General features: G+C 35.8%; 3 protein-coding genes and 1 long non-coding RNA gene across 5 annotated transcripts in view; 2 read left to right on the top strand and 2 right to left on the bottom strand.

The window, feature by feature from the left end:
- Positions 1 to 17,877, bottom strand: part of LOC147761812 (uncharacterized) — a 271,082-nt gene that overhangs the window by 162,428 nt on the left and 90,777 nt on the right. The window lies entirely within an intron of this gene.
- LOC106158690 (HEAT repeat-containing protein 3-like) overlaps positions 1 to 17,877 on the top strand; it is a 117,452-nt gene that overhangs the window by 54,692 nt on the left and 44,883 nt on the right. The gene's annotated exons all lie outside the window — the stretch shown is intronic.
- The window catches only part of LOC106162470 (uncharacterized), a 75,789-nt gene that overhangs the window by 40,269 nt on the left and 17,643 nt on the right, over positions 1 to 17,877 (top strand). The gene's annotated exons all lie outside the window — the stretch shown is intronic.
- LOC106161735 (uncharacterized) lies at positions 4,874 to 6,780 on the bottom strand. Its single transcript, XM_013538762.3, has one exon. It carries the CDS (start codon positions 6,740 to 6,742, stop codon positions 4,982 to 4,984), a length of 1,761 nt encoding a protein of 586 aa, XP_013394216.3. The 5' UTR covers positions 6,743 to 6,780; the 3' UTR covers positions 4,874 to 4,981.

Here is a 17,877-nt window from a genome sequence, read left to right on the forward strand (position 1 = left end):
TATGTTGTTGTTTCTTTTCTGGATGATATATTTTACTTCATTCGAAAAGAAAAAAGGGATCAAACTCCCGGGGAGTTCCCAGCTAATAACACATAATTTATTAATCTCAGTTTCACTCACAAATACTATTTTGTGACTGGTGAGGTTGGGGGATTCCTGGATGATGTAATGTACAGTCTTATTTTCATTTTCATGATACCCTTATGCAACAAAATGGCCGCAACACATGTGCTCATGCTTTTTGCGTTTTTTTACCGACTTGATCCTCTGTTTCTTTGTTATCTGTTGTGCACACTACTCTACTAAGTTTTTTGTTTAGAAAGGTGACGTTGTTGAACTTAAAATACTTTGTTGGTGCACAGCGTGGGAAAAATGAAAACGAAGTGTGGAAGAGAACCAGATTGATTGGAAGTTTTCTGAAATTGGAAAGAAGTAGCCCTGGCAGACTTACAATCTTGAGGAGAGAAAAATGGTGTGTACCGAGTGTCAGGAGTATTATGATCAACAGCAACATAAATCTTACTGCTTTATTACGGGTTCTGAAATCATCGAACACATATATATATATACTTGTACCGGTACATGTACCGTTCACAACCACGAGTTGGATAAAGTGCACATGAACTTGATGAAGGCTCACAGTTTGTGTTGCTTTTTATCAAAAATAAATAAGATGAAGAAGGAATTTAGACTCAGGCTGGGCAGTCCCCATCAAAGTTTCAATTGGATGAAAGAGACTGCCTTACTGTGCTGTTTCACAATGCATATGTTATTGCCAAAAACAACTGGTTATCTGATTGATAGACGTTTTTATAGACATACATTTGATATTACTGGCTACACATTCTACATACTTGTATTGGTGTTAGTCCTAGTGTCATTCTACAACACCTTTTTTATTGGGTAAAAAGACAACTTGGGCATTTCCTGCAAATGGTCAACCTCAACATAAAATTTTTAAAATTGCTCTAGAATCTAACAAAGGGTGTCATTTAAAAGCAGAACAGTTGAAGTTTTTGGAACAACTGAAGTTTTCAGAATATATTTTGAATTTAGTTAAGAAAAATTCTGTCAAATGTGGTCCTTTTTATAGCTTATTTTTCATAATCTAGTTAACAAATTTAAATTGTGAAAATTTTTATCTTAAAATACATAAACAAAATTTAGTAGTATACATTAACAATTGGCACATGTCTAGAATTCAACAGAAAAGAAAAAAAATTGATAAAGCTCCTAACGTTTAAAAAAAATTTAATGAGCTTTTGGTGTAGAGGTCAATGTACATCCGATACAGAAAATACACATTTTTTTTAGTTATTTTACTAAAAAATACTTATTAAAAAAAGCTGATTTTTTTGCAAACCACACTTTCACTCCTCTCAATAATGGTACACAAAATAATGTTTTACCAAGGTTTAGTTTTATGTAAATATTAGAACAGATGTACACATTTTTGCGTAACGGGCGTACATTTTGTGATGAACATCAAGTACAGAAGGTTTTATTCTTCAGTAGAAAAGCCATTAAATAGAAATTGATTATCCCGTCTGATGCATACTGCATAGCTATGTATCATTGATGAAATGTAAAATTACTAAAAACTGTCAATTAAAATTCATATTATTGAGTTTGGGGTTTAAAACTAGCATTATGATTGTAAAACATCTTTATGTGTTCATCATAATCATCATCATCATCATCATCTCTGCTAATTATGGCATCATCATCTATGTTGTGCTGGTCAGAAGATCTTATGAGAATATTCTAGAATTTGGTAGAACATCCTAAAATTTAGTAGATAAAAACATTGTAGAATTCAGTATGATGACAGTTGAATTCAAGATGTTTATAGAATCTTCTATCAAAAGTAATCCACAGAAACTCCTAGGGGTTTTCATATCTAGGGGACACATGCACGCAGGCATGCACACACACACGCATCTGTCATGTAAATTACTGCTTGCTGATTACGGGATACTTTTTGCTGTACTTACTAAAGTTGAGTAAGACCTTACTGAGAAAAAGCATTTGTCAAGTTATCAAATACCATTATAAGCACTTTCATCGCCTTAAAGGTAAGATATGCTTAGACTTTTTAAAAATGATGAAGCAATCTTTATTTTGTGACACATTATGTTTATTTTTTTATCTTTTTAGAATGAAGGAGCAATGATCCACTCACGTGCATACTATTAATTAACACCTTTGTTGTATTTTCATTTGCAGTAAACATCCTTAGTTTATTCTATATATCCCATGATAATTCTTTTGAGGTGCTGAGTCCTACAAGCAAATAGCAAATGGCAAAGTTTCGAGCAAAATTTAAGCAAGACCCTGACATGATGATGATGATGAACAATAAACATTATGATGAAAACTTAAATTTTGTTTTGATTTCAAGCATTGCTGTAGAAAAGGAACATGCAAGTAAGATGTTATAAGCCATTCTAATCTCAGCATGGGCAAACACCCTAGAGAAGTGTTTGTTGGCTATGTTCCATCTATTAACCATTATGTTAATTGGTCTCAGATTTGCTGGTCACTTCCTAGTTATCAAATGAGAAAGTTAATTATTATAATTATTCTGTTTTTTATACTGTTCCTGCAAATTTCTATGTAGGAAGAGTTTTAGAATCTTGCACTGGTTATGTACAAACACAGCATGATCAGGCCTTTTTTCAAAAGATTTGCTTTTTTCCCCCTTTTTTTTTCAGCATATATGCAACACCGTTAACACAATAAGTGGAAAAACGTTCTATCCTTTGGTCAGTTCACATTTCAGCTCTCATCATATCAAAACGAAGGCACAAAATCCACTTAGTCAATCTTTTGACTGGCCTAATAAAGTTGGAAAGCTGGAGTGTGTGCCTCTATCTTTTGTGTTTTGAGGTATTTATGTACAGACATAGATGTGTCTGTACATTTAGCTGGCACCTGTGTCTGTCATCACTGTCACCATGCACTTTCACTGATAACACGATAAGTGGAAAACCATTTTGCCTTTTGGTTGAAACTTATAGGACTGATGTATATTCATTATACGTAGGTCAAATTCGAAAATCAGCATGATCATGCCATTTTCTTAAAAGTTCTGCTGTTTTTTTTTTTTTTTTTTTTTTTTTTTTTTGTTTTTTTTTTTTGCTTTTTTCAGCATATATGCAATACCAATAACACAATAAGTTATGTCTTGTTTTTGTACATGAGTGGCTTTTTCTCAGACTCAATTCTATGGCATGTTAACAGTCTCATCGTTGAACTAATCAGATACTTCAAAGTGTTCTTTTGACATTTTCTGCATCTTAACAACATTCAGTTTATTAGTTGATAATATAAAATGATGGTAAACCTGTTATCCTGTATTGAGTAATAAAGTGTTAAAAATGGAAATAAAGTCATATCATTGCAGTTTGTCAGATTCAATCATTCACTGTTCAGAATCTCAGAATGGAGCAAATAAGACATACAAAATTGTTCTGTTGATATTTTTCGTATGCCAACAATTTTCATAGTTGATTATAGGAAAATGACAGTAAATTGATTATTTTGTTTTATGTATAAAAGGTGTCGAAAATGGAAAACTCATTTCAGCACAATTATCTCCTGTTTACATTTTGCCATTTTCAAGGTTTGATTGTGAACTTCCATGGCCTTGAAGACTTTTGCTAGTCACTGCACTTTAGCATAATGTATAATTGCATCAGAGTTGACACTATCCTATTTTGTGCATTATTATTTTCTGCTTTTTATCTGTACATTTGACAGCTATGTTGCCTTTTTTTGGTAAAGCTTACAGTGTGTTGATGGGATAAATGCATAAAGCTCTTATCAATCACTTATATACTCATTGTATGTACTTTGATTATCTTTAATAAATGATTACCTATATTATCTAGATAATTATTCAACCCTCTTGGAATCTATGGATTTTTTTTTTTTTTTTTTTTTTTTTTTTTTTTTTTTTTTACAAAATAGGCCACATTTTTCTCACAAGTATTATATATTTTAACAATTTTTAAAGCACTTACAATTATGTTTTTATACAAGAAATATTTTGACTACACATATGTTAACTTCTGGTACAGAAAGCAACCAATGATACTTGAATCACGTTTTATGTAGAACTATTTTCTGGTTGGTATCTTGTGAGCTGTTGAGGTGAAGGTAAAGAGAGGACAGTTGGGGGGAGGGGGGGCTCTGGGGGGCGGGTGTGATAAGGTTAATCCAAGAGTATGTGCCATATTGTTAATATTTATATCACAGTGGTGTCAGGTGTCAGTCTCTCTTGACTTAACTGAAGAATAGTCACATAGACAATCATAGATAAAACCTGCCAAAGTAAAATTTAATTGTGGTTCACTTAATAAAAGATATAAAAAACAACAATAAATGAATATTTTTTTCTTATTATTATTGTGATAGATCTCTGACAGGAATTTACTCTCCAGACATATAAATTAGCCAAAAATACAGCCAATTAATATATTATTTAAAAAAAAGACAGTTATTTGCTATGTTTTAAAGACTAAAATCACCTAATTGACCTAAACCAACCTGCATGGAGTATTATATTTATAAAAATTGAAGGTAATAAGATATGTACAATAAGCAGAATATATTTGATTTTATAATCAAGTTTTCGGTCACACAGTACACAGAGGTCCCAGTTATACATAAAAGTAACTTTAGAAACTGTTCTGTAGATCATTGCACCCATAAAGCAATGATTGTTATTGGATATTTACACACCTTATGCTATTTGTACCCTGAATACAACCAATTAAGGCCTCACATCTGATTTCAAAACATTACAACATATTTCAAAACATATAATGTATTATTGCAATAGGGGGCAAACCCTCCCCCCCCCCCCCCCCCCCCCCCCCTCCATGCCATTATAACATGTTAGGACCAGAAAGATTGGTGTCATCCAGAAAACTATACCACTTGATGCAAAGAGAACCTCTTGTATTCATAACCTGTCCTAAATTAGGTAATCAAAAACTTTAATTTTCCCAGTACTGCCCTCTGACACAATAAGATGTCCCTCCTGGTCTAAAGCAATACCCTTAGGTTTTACCAGACCATCCCCCCCAATGACCAAATGACATATAAACTCAGCCTTTGGTGACAGCATGTGGATACGGTCATTGTCCCTGTCAGTGACCAGAATGTGACCAAACTGATCAACACACACACCATATGGGTGACATAAACAGTCAATCCCTTTTGAAGCTGATCCTGGCCTACCATACCTGTGTAATACTTCCCCCTCCATGGTCAGTACATAGACACAGTGCTTCCAAACATCTGTCACCACCAGATTACCCTGCTTGGTCAAGGCTATCCCGTAAGGAAGGCTAAAAAGCACATTGCCATCTTTGTCTTTCCTTATCTCTCTCACTACACTACCATCATGTATGTTAAATATTACCACACGTCCTGAAAAAATATAACTTACTGTACACACAAGATGGTCTTTTGAAAACACAACACCTGTACAACTATGTACTGTGATGGTTCTAGTTATCTTAAACTTCCACTGGGAATTTAAGAAGAATATTTTCTGATTGAACCAGTTACATATTGCTATATTTCCACCACTGGTACAGCACACACCTGTAGGGCACCTTAACTGATGTCTACCATCACCTGACCACACTGACACCAATCTACCACTTCTGTCAAATAGTTTCAGGTTGTTGTTCTCCATATCTGGTACAACTATATTCATGGAATTGTCAACTGCCAGAGCCATTATGTTTGGAGTGTACTTATCTACTTTGTCTTTGGCACTAAACTCTGCTACTAGTTTCAATCCCTCTAAACTGAATGGAATTTCCCCAGATATTTTCCCAATTGTGTTCTTGACCTTTGCATCACTGTGAGGGACATATTCAACATTATCTTTCTTGGAAATGGTATTATCTGCCTCTGCTTTGTGTTCAGCCATTGTAGTAGAGAGAGACTTCTGGTGCAGCAGCATGTCCTTGGCCTTGGGCGTTGCATTTTCCATCAAGTGAATAGACAGTTCTGTTATTATTTTCAATCTGCATCTTGAGTTGATTATATCGCTATGTCTCTTTGCAGGAAAGCACTGTTCAGCATTAACTTTGGCACGGAGTTGACTTTTCATTTCTTCTTTCTGTCTGTTGATATCATCAGTAAGCTGCTGGGAATAATGAGTCTGAATTTCTCTTTCTGCCTCATCCTCTTCTGCTATGAGTCCTTTCTCCTGGCGGTCAAGCTCTGTAATGGTATCATTTTTCTCTGTGATTTTTGCTCTCAGTTTCTGAACTTGTTTACTCAGTTGTCGTTTTTTACTATCCAATTCATCAAACAATATCCTGACACTGACACAGGGGTGGTCTTTGTGACAGCCCTCTGTCACCACACACACTTGACATATTGCCGTGTCACATTTCTTACAGTACATGGTCACCTTCTCTTCATAATGCTGACTACATGGGACATCTATGGTGGAGGGCACATGCTCAGACTGTATGAACAAAGGCACTGGAAATTCAGCTACGCCCTCATAAGGCACGGGGACATTTTTACTGCACACAAAGCACTGGAAGGTTTCTTCACGCTTCTTCCATTTTATGGCATGAGCAAGACAGGTCTCACACAAAATATGCCAACAGCTCAGAAGTCTTGGTGCAGTCATACGTTTTTTACATTTTGGGCAATTGGGTAGGTCTGCTGTGTCGTCCTCTCTTGATGGAGGTACACACGTAGCCATAATACCTGCTGTATCTGCCGATCACCTGACTTGGATGGTTTATTACTGTACCTTTATCTGTCATACTGTACATGGAACTGTGGACCCACCATTGTTTCATGGTCGTACACGGTTCACAAAATATTTTGTTATCACACTTAGTGATACAAGCTAGGTTTGGCAAAGGATGAAATATTATAGTAACTCACTTTTCAAGTCTCAGTTTATATGAGAAATAATATTCAGAAAAACCTCTGTCATTTTGCTTTGAATTTCTTTTCTCAATCACAATTTTTGACTTGATATGTTGTAGAAGCAATATTTTTTGAGACCCTATACCTGTCACCTGAGTAAAACTGCCATCAGGACAAACATCACCCAGACTGATGTGGTTGGTCATTAAATGGGGTAATCTTATCTTTAAGGATCAGAAAATAAAATATTGGACTAATGACAGTATAGCGTCTCAATAGGTACAGACCTTGGCAGTTTAAATCAACTGTTCTTGCAAAAATATATTTATCCCTTACAAGAGCTTAGGAAGATGCACTATCATGAATTTCATATAAGACTTTGGTGACAAACTCACTAAAAATTCAACTTATCAAGAAGTTGGGTTTTTGGGAGATCTTTTAGTTTTCTTATTTTTTCCTTCATCCATTTGCCAACAAACCAATGCTGAGCTGAATATTTGAACTCGAAATATAATTACTTATAAAGTAAGTATAAGTCTGTTATTGCTTGCATGTGGTAACACATTGTTAGTTGAATTTAGCACAGAATGAAACCATGTGATTTGTACCGTATGATTAAAAAAAGTTTACCAAAGAAATGTTATACACATGGCCACCATGTGGTTTTATGTCATGTATGGAAAAGGAGTCTGGAATTTTTGCATCCTATCTCTTTTGTTAATAATTTGACTTGTTCCTTCCTGAAAACGTGAAAACAGCTTGACCTGTAAACAGACCTGGCCCAGTTAAAGTGACTGCAAACATCAAGATAACTAAAAATGGTAGAATTTGTACTGACTAGAAACTTATTTGCCTTTGATGGTCACTGATTAATTTCCCAGATTTCTTGCTATACATACCATAGGGCTAATATACCGTGTATATCACCCTACCATTCTGCATATGTTTATTCAAAATCAAGGGATTTGGGTGGGACATGTGTCATTTCTTTCTGAATGTATGAAAATGATCACTTTTTGTCTGCATGTACATTTTCCAGGTGAACAGGCCAAGGTGCACAGAACACAGAATAACTTTCATGCCATCGCTGGATTCCCAAGAGTGCTGGGGAGGGCACCATGATTGCCATTAAATCTCCTACAGCCAATGTTGAAAACTCCTACTTGTCGTAAAGGTCTTTATACCATCAATGTGCAGGCGATTTGCAATGCCTAGGTTATAAGTACATGTTTTTGTTTTTTTATTTATTTCTTAAAATGTAAACACAACAAAATTTTTAGAAATAATATCTCTAGTACATCCTCCAAGTGCAGGGACATGAAAATTTAATTCTCATTCAGAGATAATTGTTTCATTTTTGAAAAACTTTTTTTTTCGTTTGGAAAATACAGAAAATTATGACTTAAATATCTATGCTATTAAATATTATAATATATAAAATATAAAATTCATTTTGATTAGGGCTTATTTATTTATTTATTTATTTATTAATCAATTAATTTTTTTTTTCAGATCTACTGATGTAGTCTGCAGGTGGCCAGGCAGTATCCACAACAGTTTTATTTTCAACACTTTAGCATTGGCCAACATTTTGACGGTATGGACATACAGGATATTCCAGGATTCCTCCTGGGGGGATTCTGCACTCATATCTGATGACACCAAAAACAAACCCTCTGACAGAGCTGGACATTACATACAACAGGGCTCATATCTCAACTAGAAACACCATGCAGAGGGCTCTTGCTGTACTAAAAAGCAGGTGGAGGTACTTATTAGTACCACCAGCGTGTACGCTGGCGGTACTCATGGTTTTAGTCCCGACCCGTCTCGTCCAGCTCCGCCGGCTCCGCGTACTGGCGCCGGATACAAGTCACCGTTACCGCTTCTTCTCCTCCTAGACCACAAGGACCCCTGTCCCCATCTCTTGGATTTAGGTCACATATAACCTCAACTTGAACCCCCAGGTTTTTTTGTCTCAGTCGGTGCATTGACCTGGGCGTGACGCTCGTTGAAATGCACCCTTGTCAAAATTTTTGAAAATTCAATGCCAATTATCTACCCTACGGAAGGAATTATGGGAAAAATTTCTACAGACGGCTTCCCAAAAGTCATATGTGTAGATTACAATATGCCCTTGGATTTGACCTTTGACCTTTATTCCAAGGTCAAAGGGGCCAAAATTTTCCAAAAAAACAAATTTTTTACGAAAAAAAAATTATTTGCGCTGTTATTCAGACACTACACAGACTTAACCAATAATATTATTGGAAAGTGTTACCCTTTGGGTCATCTTTCATCTCCATGAATTTGGGGTCAATCAGTGCATTTTCACGGGAGTAGCGGCCATAAGATACGGAAACTAAAAACTCTAATTCGTCTCTAATTCGGAAACCGTTAATGCTAGACACCCGTTCTTTTTTGCATTTTGTAGAGCATGTAAAGCCCAACATTGGGTGTGGTCTCTGTTTTTTTGTATTTCATACGGTTTTCGTGTTATGCTGTATTAAAAAGTACATTGTGGTGGCACATTATTGTAACTCAGAATTGTAACATATAGTCCCTTATATCTCCAAAACTGGCAGAGATACGTCAATAGTTACTATTAAAGTTGAATAGGAAGTCATATACTGGCAATCTGAGTGTGACCTTGAAATTGACCTTTGACCTACTTTTCATCATGAATTGAACTTTGCAAATTTTGGTTCCCTTTTATCTCCAAAACTGGCAGAGATACACCCATAGTTGCTATTGAATTTGAATAGAAAGTCATTAGAGGCAATTTAATGTGACCTTAAAATAGACCTATAACCTACTTTTCACCATGAACTGAACTTTGCAAATTTTTGTTCCCTTTTATCACCAAAACTGGCAGAGATAGGTCCATAGTTACTATTGAACTTGAATAGGAAGTCATATACTGGCAGGTCCATAGTTACTATTGAATTTGAATAGAAAGTCACTAGAGGCAATTTCCTGTGACCTTAAAAGTGGCCTTTGACCTACTTTTCACCATGAACTGAACTTTGCAAATTTTTGTTCCCTTTTATCTCCAAAACTGGCAGATAAAGGTCCATAGTTACTATTGCACTTGAATAGGAAGTCATATACTGGCAATCTAAGTGTGACCTTGAAATTGACCTTTGACCTACTTTTCATCATGAATTGAACTTTGTAAAATTTGGTTTCCTTTTATCTCCAAAACTGGCAGAGATAGGTCCATAGTTACTATTGAACTTGAATAGGAAGTCATATACTGGCAATTAACTGTGACTTTAAAATTGACCTTTGACCTACTTTTTATGATGAACTGAATTTTGATTGTACCATTTTTGGTTATATTTTTTGCATATTTTGAGAATTCTTGTTGATTGCATTTTATAGAGCTTGTCAAGCATAGGACTGGTGGTGGTGTCTCTTTTTTTTTGGGGGGGGACGGGGGCGGGGTCCATATGAATGCGCTTGCTCCAGCTGGTGGTACTATATCAGGAGGCGGTATCGCCTCTCTGATCCTCTAGTTATCTTTCTTTTTCCACTTTAAAATCATAAACTTGCAAAATATATGTACATTTTCTTTTTATAATAAGTTTTCTGACATCAGCATTTGCTTTCTGGAAAAATATCATTCTTCTGTAACAATGTTTTCAGGTGTCTGGACAGGTCTGGGCGCTCTCCAATATTCCCCCCGAGGCTGCCTACAGCATCACCATTATGTGTGCCAGCTGGACTCCCATTGCCAGATGTTCAGCAGTTAGAGACCTGCCCAGATGGGGTGGGAGCCACGAAACAGCTCATCAGGCAAAAGTTTTCCTGAAATTTTAAAAATTTGTTTTGGTGTGGGCATAGGACTCCATCCTATTCCCAGGCCCTTTTCAGGGCCACCCTCATTTTCACAGAAGAGCTAACACCATAATGTTGTACATTTTTTTTTTTTTTTTTTTTTTTTTTGCAGAAGTAAATATGGCATGTTTTTCATGTTTAATTAAAATAGGAATGAACATTTCCATTAAACATGAACTAGAAAGTATTAACCCATGTGAATGCACTCCTGTGTGCCTGTTTTTATAACAAAATATCCAACTATATTAAAATAAATAGAAAGGAAAATAGATATTTACTTATTAAAAAATTTGTATTATTTTAAATAAATTTCAGAGTTGTACAAAAATGCTCTTTTGTGCAGCAAATAGATTCTTTATTTTTCAGAAAAAGATGTTGCAGTAAAATAATGATAACAACTTACATCCCTGTCTAAAAAAACTAGGTTATTGTACCGCCAGCGTAGGCGCTGGCGCTGATATTTGCGCTGATATTCAAAAACTACACAGGCGCTGGCGGTACACATGGTTTTAGTCCCGACCCCCATGTTCCGCTGGCTCCTGTGGCTCCGCCATCTCCTCTGGCTCCGCCGCCATCTCACCGTTACCGCTTCTCCTCCTAGACGGTAAGGGCCTCTGTACCTATCTCTTGGATTTAGGTCACCTATAATCTCAACTCGTTCCACGTAAAATTTGGGCTTTGTCGGTGCTGTCGGGTCTAGGTGTGGCGCTCATTGCAATACACCCTTGTCCAAAAATGGCAAAATTAAATGCTAATTATCTACCATACGGAAGGAATTATGGGAAAAATTTCTACAGATGGCTGACCGAAAGTCATATGTGGAGATTTCAAATGTGCCCCTGGATTTGATCTTTGACCTTTATTTCAAGGTCAAATGGGCCAAAATTTTCAAAAAAATGAATTTTTTTAAGAAAAAAATTATTTGCGCTGATATTCAAAAACTACACAAACCTAACCTATAATATTATTGGAAAGAGTTACCCATCAGGTCATCTTTCATCTCTGTGAATTTGGGGTCAATTGGTGCATTTTCACGGGAGTAGGGGCCATAAGATACCGAAACTGAAAACTGTCTCTAATTCGGGAACCGTTAATGCTAGAGACCCATTCTTTTTTGCATTTTGTAGAGCATGTAAAGCCCAACACTGACAGTGGTCTCCGTTTTTTTGTATTCCATACGGTTTTCGAGTTATGCTGTATCAAAAAGTACATTGTGGTGGTGAAAGCAAAATGTGCAATACGGTAAAGGATAATAAATTTTGAACTCCTGGAAAATAAAACATAAGGCTTGGCGAGGCAGACAACTTCTGGTCAAAAATGACATTATTTCATGAAATTTGAACATCTAGAACTTCTGAGCACCTCCCATTTCAAGAATTTCAACCAAAAAACCCTTTTCTTTATTTTAATTAATTTTTTCTGTAGGAAATTTATGGCACATTATGGTAACTCCAAAATTATAACATTTAGTCCCTTATATCTCCAAAACTGGCAGAGATAGGTCTATAGTTACAATTAAAGTTGAATAGGAAGTCACATACTGGCAATTTAACTGTGACCTTGAAATTGACCTTTGACCTACTTTTCACCATGAACTGAACTTTGCAAGTTTTTGTTCCCTTTTATTCCCAAAACTGGCAGAGATAGGTCCATAGTAACTATTGAACTTGAATAGGAAGTCATATACTGGCAATCTAAATGTGACCTTGGAATTGACCTTTGACCTACTTTTCATCATGAATTGAAGTTTGCAAATTTTGGTTCCCTTTTATCTCCAAAACTGGCAGAGATAGGTCCATAGTTACTATTGGACTTGAATAGAAAGTCATATACTGGCAATCTAAATGTGACCTTGAAATTGACCTTTGACCTACTTTTCACCATGAATTGAACTTTGCAAATTTTCGAAATTATTTAGGTTTGCTTGTTGTTTTTACATCACTTAACTTAACCCCAAGTCTCTACTGACAAAACCAGTATGTTAAGGAGTATACAAGTCAAACCTTAATGAAATTACTCATAATATCACTGAATCTTATTCTAATTTTGACAACTCCATATACTCAATTTCTTTTTTTTTTAGTTGTAATTTTCCTTTTTGTACTTTTTTTGTGTTGCTTCTTGGATTTGTATATATCTGTTCAGTTGCACAGATAATTAGTCCGGTGGCTTAAGGAAAAAATCGTGACACGGCGGATAAAAGCACCAAATTTTGCATGTGGGTACCTTTTGACATTCTAAATCAAATTAGAGCTGTAGCCCACGGAAAAAATTTACCGTTTGGCCAAAAAATCCAAAATGGCCTCCAATTTATTGAATTCTTTAGAAATATGTACATACCTATGTTGATTTTTATCAAATAAATTATTTTCTCAGAGTTTTCCACACCCTTATTACCCATTTTATTCATATATGTCAGATAGCAAACAAGTTCCCTTGGACTTTTTGAAAAAATCCAAGATGGCTGTCATTTGCCATAGAAACAGCCATAGGAATACTAGTGCACAACTATTTCCAGCTAGAACGATACGTTGTCCACTATCAAATTAAGTCTGTTTCTCAGATCTTTGTTACCCACATAATATGTTTGTGGTGAGTAACTACGAAGTGTTCTTGGGCATTTTGGAAAATGCAAGATGGCTGCCATGTGCCACAGGAATTCTAGTATACGGGGGATTCAACTAATGGCAACTGGAAAGATTAATTTTTCACTATCAAATTAAGCTGGTTTCTGAGTGTTTTCCACATCCTCTCTACCCACACAATATGTATGTGGTGAGTAACTAACAGTATTCTTGGCCATTTTGAGAAAATCCAAGATGGCCGTCATACGTAATAGGAATACTTCTGGTATTACAAAGGGTTGGAACTAATGCCAGCTAATTCACCATCAAATTCAGTTTATTTTTTAGTGTTTTACACATTATTATTACACAGTGATACATATCTAGCAGGTAATAAATGTGTATATTTGATCATTTTGAGAAAACCCAAGATGGCCGTCACTGGCCATAGGAATACTACTGGAATTACAACTGCACATCCATGGCTTTTCATCTACTACCAGGGTGAATTTGTGTTTGCTTATCAAGTTTTGCCCATCGCATCCTTATTAGTCCTATGATATATATCTGGTGGGTAAATAGTGTGCATCCTTGGATATTCTGAGAAAAAGATACCTACAATTTAACATAGGAATACTAATAGGTAGGTTTCAATTGCTGCTAGAGAGGCATATGGTTCATTATACAATTATATTTCCATGGGTTTGTTTTAAAAATAATTTATGTTTTTCATTCCATTTATTATTACCCCTATGATGTATACCTGGTCTGTAGCATGTGTGTATCTTTGGGTATTCTGAAAAAATTCAAGATGTCTGCCTTTTGTCATTAGAATATTCGAACACATAATCAAATAATGCTAGAGATACACTGAGTACGATTTAAATGTAGTTAACTTTGGGTCGTTTTTAAAATGTTTTTCATATCCTATTTATCCTTATGAAAGACTCTGTGTGTTTTGAAAGTGTATGTATCCTTGAGTATTATTCGGAGAAAACCCAAGATAGCTGCCAGTTGTCATAGGAATATATCATTCAAATGCACATACAGGTAGGTGTCAATTAATAGAACAGTTCAGACATTGATTCCAACATGAAATAAAGCCATTTGATGTTTAAACACGTTGACATCCTTATTAACCTTACTCTTTATAAATCTGGTGTGTAGCAAGTGTGCATCTTGCGTATTTGAGAAAATTCAAGATTGCTGCAATTCACAATAGGAATAGTACAGTCATGCAACTACTGCCAGAGAAACACTGGGTTCAATATAAAATGAATTTTGTTTCTCGGTATTTCCCACATTCTTTTTGGACTTTTAGATATCTATCTGGTAGGTAACAAGTGTATACCCTTAAGTATTTTGAAAAAAATCATGATTACCCTCATTTGCCTTAGAAGTGCCTATAAAATCTAATGCACCAGTTTTCCTATGGGGAAAAGACGGCCATCTTGGATTTCCCCAAAATGATAAAATATGGACATTAATTACCACACAGATATGTATCATGGGATAATAATACAAAAAAAAAAAAACAGAATAACAACTGAATTAAGCTTCATTTAATTGTAAGCCTATCTCTCACAGGTATTAACTGAACTCTACCTTCTATGGCTAATGGCAGCCATTCTGTTTTGTTTTGTTTTCAAAAAGGATACACATAACATTCTCATCACATATGTATTATGTGAATTAAAAAGATGTGGAAAATACTCAGAAACAAACCTAATTTATCAATTAATATTATATCTCCATGGCAGAAGAAGCCCTATGTGTACAGTATACTAGTATTCCTTTGATATGGGGGCCATCTTGGATTTTTCTCGAATTGCCTGTGAATAAAGGTTAGTTACTCACCACAAATTTATTATTTGTGTAATAAGAAACCAAATTAATTAGATAGTGGGCAAAGCATCTTCCTAGTTGGCATTAGTTAGTTGAAAACCCTTGTACATGTTCTAGTATTCCTATGCCATACGGCGGCCATCTTGGATTTTTCAATAAGTCCAAGGACACTAGTTTGTTATCTGACAAATATGCATAATATGGGTAATAAGGATGTGGAAAACATTGAGAAAATACTTAATTTGATAAAAATCAACATAGATATGTATATATTTCTACAAAATTTCACAAATTGGCGGCCATTTTGGATTTTTTTGGCCAAACGGTAAATTTTTTCCGTGGGCTACGGCTCTAATTTGATTTAGTATGTCAAAAGGTACCCACATGCAAAATTTGGTGCTTTTATCCGCTGTGTCACGATTTAGCCATTTTTTTGCCCTAAGCAACCGGACTAAATAACCCACTTGCACATATACACACACTGGACAATAGAAGTGTCACCCTTCTGAACCAATACTATGGGGGAGATAAATGACTGTGGAATGATGTGCTCCTGCTATCATTTTATTAACATCAAATTTCACAAAAAATCACAAAATGAGAACAAAATATACATTCTACCAAGATATGCAGTTTCAAGTCCAAAATTAGTACTTAGTGGCATAGCCACGTGACCTAATATTAGGTGCCAGTCTATGAGGCAAAGATTAATATAATTGTCTGATGCATTCAGGGCTTATGATGGCCCAAGCATGAAACACTAAATATAACAGAGTTTCTCTACTGGTTAGACGGACATTTGCCAAAAGTTTTGACATATCATTCCACACATTTTCTATTATGTTTGCATCCGGACTCTGGGCAGGCCACACCACCTTGCGAATGTCCTGTTGGTCAAACCAATCACCAACTGCTCTGGGCCTGTGATAAGGAGCATTGTTATCCTGGTGAACAAATGGATAATTCCTGTCACCAAACATGTTAGTAATAGATGGAAGCAAGCCTGACTCCAAAATATCGATATATTTCTAGTGATTCATGTTTCCATCAACCACTGTCAATTCGCCCACGCCATGGATGCTGATGCAGCCCCACACCATGATGAATATGCTCCTCCGGGTTCGAAAATTCAGTGCATGTGGTTCAAATGCTTTACCAGCAGTTCGCGAGCATCGTACCCGCCTGTCATCAGAGGTCAGACCAAAGCGACACTTATCAGAAAAAAATATAGGAACAATTGCCATGGACTGTCCAGTTTCCGATCCTGTTTACCTTAGTTAACTCTACGTTGCCTGTTTTGTAACGATATAAAAGGTTTCAGTCTTGCTACCCTGCTGTACACTCTCTGAGCATGTAACCGACGCCTAGCAATTTACACAAACACATTCTTATGTGTGAAATTGTTCCACTGTGTTGTCAACTGACAAGCAGTGTCATACTTTGACAACCTGGACATCAAAATCAGTCGTCGGTCTTCACGGCCAGTATTTTTTCTTGGACGTCCCATCAGAGGCAATTTGTCTCTGATCTAGTGTTTCTATATCGAGACCAGACCCTCTGCACGGTTCTGACTGAACAATTCAATTGTATCGATATTCTGACATTGCTTATATTCTGCCTCTTCAGGTTAATAACTTGACGCCTATAACCGTTAGATAATTGCCTGTATCTTGCCATATTGGAGGAAGACAGGAATAACATTTGCTGTACAATTCCATGGTATAGCGGTTTTATACTCATTAGCCACATTATGAGTAGACCAGGCATTATAACTTCCCAAGATCTGCCTACTTTTATTACTCTTGAGTTAGAGGGTGACACTTCTATTGTCCAGTGTATGTACATATAAAAATAAACCAATGCATGTAATCCATCAAATCATGCCATACGCTAAACTGACAAAGATTGAACATTTGGATAAAATAACACGGATGACCTTATTTCCTACACCTAGGCTGGAAGCAAACATAGCACAAAGTACATACTGTGAGGCAACTATACAGTCATATCTTTAAAAAATTGCAACATTTCAGTTATATTTAAAGAGTCTACACATTTTTATATTTGGCTAATCACGATCTTCACGGTGCACGTACAAATAGGTTTGAAAAAACACTAAGAGCAGGAAGAAAATATTGATAGGGTTTGTGAAAGGGAGGAGAAATCGAATGGAATTGATGGGTTTCATTATTGGTAATCTAATGAAATCTTATGAAAACCGACAATTTATTAACGGCATATAAATTTCAAGCATGGTTTATCCCTGGTGCAAATTTACTGGTATATACGTCCCCATATTTATTATTAAACTAAAAATGTGACAATGTGACACATGATACTGTAGTTTCTGTCTACACATAGATTTCCAGTTGTCTGATATATGAGCAGTATTTCGCTGCAAGCAGGATCGGTTGTCTGTTTTTATAAACATGTCATGTTAAACGGGCACATTTGTTAAATTTAATATCGGGCGTACTACTAAGGTAAATTAAAATCTACAGTACACGTGAATTTTGAGCATAAAAATGTAAAACAACAGCATCACCGTTTCCTCTGGGGTCAATGCCCAAGACCTCTTTTTAAATGTGGTTTGCTCAAAATTAGGGTTGGTCGTGTCCGTTAACCAACTTATCGATTTAGTCTCACCTACCGGAGGGATGTTCGGGTAAATCTACCTGAGATATATCATTAACTAGTTTAGCATGTGATTTCC

The sequence above is a fragment of the Lingula anatina genome, chromosome 5 (assembly GCF_051362555.1).
Source record: "Lingula anatina isolate TDL-2025a chromosome 5, LinAna3.0, whole genome shotgun sequence".
NCBI lineage: Eukaryota > Metazoa > Brachiopoda > Lingulata > Lingulida > Lingulidae > Lingula > Lingula anatina.